A 4,957-nucleotide genomic window follows, 5' to 3' on the forward strand; every position below is an offset into this window, starting at 1 on the left:
GATATTGAAACACTGTTGAGCTATGGTGTTGATTTTCCACCTCTTTCGCACAGTTGCTTTTTATTAAAACAACAGTTAAATCATGACTGGAAATCTACCTTTCTTTATAGGTATTTTAACCAATACTAAACTACTGCATGTTTCCATCAATACTTCAACCACCTAAACACATAATTGTACTTATTTCTTAAATTGGACACCCTTTATAAAAAAAACCCAAATGTCTCACAATGTATCATGTCAACATTAATATCCCTAAATAAGAAAGCATTGCATGTGATGTAAGAGAGAAAAAAAATAAACAAAAAAAGGTCAATAGGCATGTTTCGTTTGCTAAATACTTTATTAAAAGACAGTTTCCTATTTACGTTTATATGATTCACAGAAGTTTGTAATTTTTTTGCATGATGTGCGTCCTGCACCCACCCAAACGATCTGGGGCGTATCGGAGCCATTTCTGCACTGCTTGTGCAAAGACAAACTCGGACATAGAGTTTGCCCCTAACTGCTGCGTCAGGCTCCAATCAAGGCAAAGCGTCTCACCTATAGACACATTTTAAGAGATGGAATTAGCGTGTCTCATGTCTTAAATGTGTATGCAAGTGCCTGTGTGTTTGGGGTCTTAGAAAAATGCATACACTATTGGTCTTAGAGCCACAAATCGACCACGCCATAAAAAGTGCTATAAAAAATTTATATATTAATATTTTATTCCACTTTAAATTAGCCAATCTTTTAGACCTAATTCTCCTTGAAATATTCATGGTAAAATGCTTATTACCATTTATAATTATTGCTTATTATCACTAAATGCTATTACCTTATTGTGTTCTAAAATAAAATAAAAAATACAATATAACTTTGAACCAGAAAACATTTATTTTACAACTTCAGAACAATGAACACATGGGGAATGGGGAAAGGTATGAGATATGAGGAAGTGAGAGAGGGGGGGAGGGAAGGACAGTCCTGCTCAGGAGCAGTTGCTGCAAATGGTCAGGGTGTGGTCCTTACATATTTCGTTTCCACATTTGCAGCAGGTGGTGAGGATTCTTCGTCTTTTTGTTGAGCAAAGGTCGCATTGCTTCCTGGCCTTTGAGCTGATGGCTGCAGAGGGGCCTGCAGAGGGGTCTGAAGCAGCAGCATACTGGGCACGTCTCACAAACTCCGCTGTGAGTGATGAGCGAGGAAGGCGCTCTCTCTTTGCCATGTGTGGTTTCACTAAAGCTTCCCCAACCTCCTCGATGTAAATCCTCCTCCTATGTGATTTGGACTTCTTCCAGGCTGGATCGGTTGCGATCCACAGGACGAAACCGTTATAAAGGGAGACGTCAATCATATGATGGAACAGAGCTACTGGCCACCGACTCGTTCGCCTCCTGCAGGAGTATTCGCACACAGCCTGATAAAAAAAATAAAAATTAAACCTATGTATATTTTACACAAGAATATATGAGCAACAATGAATAAATTCGTGCGCAACTGATGCGTAATGACACTTACCTGATCAAGTTTGTCGACCCCTCCTTTGGATTTGTTGTAGTCAATTATCACTTGAGGCTTTCTTTTGGCATCATCGCTCACGCTTTGGGTGCGGTGTTTCGTGCTCAACAAGAGCACATTTTTGCCGCGGCGGGGCACGTACGACACGGCCGTGTGCGTCATCCTAAAAGCGAAAACTGAGGAAAACACCTCTCGCCCCCCTGTCTGAAGGAGCTGCTGCGGGAGCTCTGGTTTATTCTTTCTGATGGTTCCAACCAGGGTCATTTTTCTTCTGAGGAGTTCTTCTGACAGAGGAAACGATGTGAAGAAGCTGTCACATGTGACAACTCGTCCCTGGAGCCCCTCTGTCAGCTTCAAAACGACCCGCATTCCCAGGTTGACTGCAGGGCGCTCGCCAGCTGGTTTGCCTGTGTACAGCTGCAATCTCCAGGCGTATGACGTATCCACGTCGCAGGCTGCCCATATTTTCAGCCCGTATTTGGATGGCTTCTTGGGCATGTATTGTCTGAACCCGCACCTCCCTCTGAACGGGACTAGTTGCTCGTCCACACAAATTTCCCTCCCCGGGAAGAACATCATTTCTAGGCGGCGGGTCCACATATCCCAGATTTGACTAATGGGAGCCAGTTTGCCAGAATTGCGTCTCGGTCTTGAAAGTTTGTCATCGAAACGAAGGGCCCTGCCAATGTGGTGAAATCTTTTTTCTGACATGGTAGCCCGAAATACAATGCGGCCAGTTTTCTCATTCCACAGACTGAGCGTGGACTCGTGCTTGGACCGGTAAACTCCTGCCAGGATCAGTAGCCCCACGTAAGCCCGCAGCTCGTCGCTGTCCACGTCTTTCCAATTTTCGATCGTATGCCTCCCCTGGAGATTCGTCATGGACACAATGTTCAGCATGATTTCATCAGTGACAAAGATTAAAAAGCTGGATACCGGGTCACAGATCCGAGCGGCGGCGTAATGCGTAGGTCCGGTGTACCCAGTAGCGGCTGGAACATGATGCAGCGTCTCGGCGTTTGTTGGATTCCACATTAATCCATTTTTACTAATCCACCCCGCTGGTGCTTCCTCCGTGTCTCCGCTCTCAATTTCAGAAGATTGGGCTCCGCTTGAGTCGGAACAGGACTCCAGCTCCTCCGTTTCCTCCCCCGTTGAAATTTCCTCGTCATCCCCAGAGTCCTCTGCAGAGGAGGAGGAGCTGTCCTCGGGATCCATGATCATTCTCAGCGCTTCTTCCGTGTTGTAATGTCTTGCCATTTTGGAAAAGACTACTCCTGCCTCTAAAGCTCATATTTATAACCACGGCTTTAGTGCAGCTGCGTAAACAACCTGCGCTTGCAGACAAAACAAAGTCTTTAGTTCTTAGGTTTACATTTGTTGTTTGTATTGCAGTGTGGACCTCAAAGGAGAAAAAACGTTTGAAATCAGACAAAAAAAGGAGTTAGACACACACTCCTTTTTTTTTTTTTTTTTTTTTTTTTTTTTTAGACACACACATTGATAGTGACCCACACTCATCATTTGAGCTGAAAAACACTGCTGTAAATATGGGATTTTCCAGCAGGGGTCAAATGTGAAGCAAGGGCGCCACCTGGTGGACAAATAAAAAGATTACAACTCTAAGGCCCCTACTGCAAAATGAAAATGAAACTTAAACATCGACGATCCCTTTGACCGTAATTAATTTGCAGTGAAAAATAGCGTTTATAATGGGTTTCAATGGGGCACAAATCGACCACTAAGCCCAATAGTGTAAGTTTATTTGTAGCTTAGCCACTGAAGCTAATTGAAGGAAGTCAGACTTGAATTTTGAAATAAAATCATATCAAACTTTTTTTTTGGAGAATTTGGCTATAGTCCATTCAACACTGTGCAAATGGCATGTAATCAAAATTTGAAAAAGCCACAAATCGACCCTAAGACCCTCCAGGTTAATCAACAGGCCGTTGTTATGTATTTAAATCACATCTGACAGCTATTACAATTTATAGTTACAAAGTGTACATAACCTTTATATACTTACCATTGCCTTATTTGCCTCTTGTGATTGAAGAGCTGGCTCTGCATTGTTTAGCTCCTCAATGTTGTGCAAGGGCAAATCCAGAGGCAGTACCCCAGCATCTACCGATTCATTGCGGATGGCTCTGACCTCCTCACGGAGTTCATTAACAGCTCTCGTCAGGTCTGACAGAAAAAGATAAAAATTTTTTAAGTATTTAAGAATACAGACAACTTGTCAAACGTTTCCTTGTGTCACACACAGATATGTACAAAGACACTAGACAGTATTTTATTACCTGGTATTTTCACTCGAGGGGCCTGGGGAAACCATTTTTTGGTGGGCTGCTCATCCTCTGAGTCACTATATGTGTACAGGGGATTTGGTCTAAAGAAAAAAAGTTGAAAACGGTCATAAGTAATTACAAATGTGCTTTTGGAATATTTTTTCCTAAAGTTACAGTTTGATTTATAACAACACACACAGGAAACGGAGATGTGCAAGAAGGTACAGTATACAAGGAATTTTTGAAGTGCACAAGTGTACACGGCTTTGCATTTATAAAAAGTTTACAAGCTTCCACTTTTTGGACTATATTATGTGGTGATATTGCAGTATGCAAGCACCACAGATATGTATAAAAGACAAGATCATAAATTCTTAGCAATCAAAGATATGTTTGTGAAATAAAAAAAAGTTTTACTTGTGCTTTCTTTTATGACTGGTCTGAGTTTCAGCTTCGGACTGAAGGTCAGACGTATCACAGTGTTCACTTAGATATTTCTGAAGACTGCGTTCTGCTTCGTGAAATGTGTCTGGAAGTACAAACACAATGTATGGCCAGACATAAATTAGGACACGAAAAACTTGTTATTGTTACATTTATACAACACCAATCCAGATGATACCCACCATGGCTTATTAGAAGTCGGACTGGTGCATAGGTGAGCCATGTTGCACCAGGATGAACTCTCCTCTTTACTGTGTCGTGGATCCTGAATGTGTCTCACGGAGGATATGGAGGCCATGACAATTTCTCCCAATTTATCCATGATCTAGGGACTATTTCTGTACCACCAGTGCTAAACTGCACAATGCACCAGTCTTTCATTTTTATCTTTTTTTTTAATTTGGAGTCCTTTTTTGCCCTGTCTAGGATAAACAGGAAACAGATAATTACAATATATTTCATAGTCACTACAAAACTTGATCTATTGATTGAACTAAATAATAAATAATAGCTTAAAATGTATATAGGCAACAATTACAAGCAAACCCGTATATGTAAGCATTTAAACACTGAAGATAATAAAATTAACAGTATTTTGTCTAAGTCTGCCATTGTAGGAATTCATGGCACCGAGACAAAAACATGGCGCACAGTGTGGCGTCAAAATAGGCGCACACCTTTGACGCTGCGTTTTCTCCGTCTTCCTCGTCCACAAGTAAATG

The 4,957-nt window shown here is 41.7% G+C and overlaps 1 protein-coding gene across 1 annotated transcript; it reads right to left on the bottom strand.

The window, feature by feature from the left end:
* Positions 1–464: 464 nt before the first annotated feature.
* LOC146575470 (uncharacterized) lies at positions 465–4,557 on the bottom strand. Its single transcript, XM_085272488.1, has 5 exons — positions 4,488–4,557; positions 4,209–4,371; positions 3,804–3,892; positions 3,530–3,690; positions 465–543 (listed from the first exon to the last, which is right to left on the bottom strand). Exons 1-5 carry the CDS (start codon positions 4,555–4,557, stop codon positions 514–516), a joined length of 513 nt encoding a protein of 170 aa, XP_085128614.1. The 3' UTR covers positions 465–513.
* Between the last annotated feature and the right edge of the window lie 400 nt (positions 4,558–4,957).

This window comes from Mchenga conophoros, linkage group LG4, assembly GCF_057382185.1.
Source record: "Mchenga conophoros isolate Kocher_MC1m ecotype Shallow Benthic linkage group LG4, M_conophoros_male_GT1.1, whole genome shotgun sequence".
NCBI lineage: Eukaryota > Metazoa > Chordata > Actinopteri > Cichliformes > Cichlidae > Mchenga > Mchenga conophoros.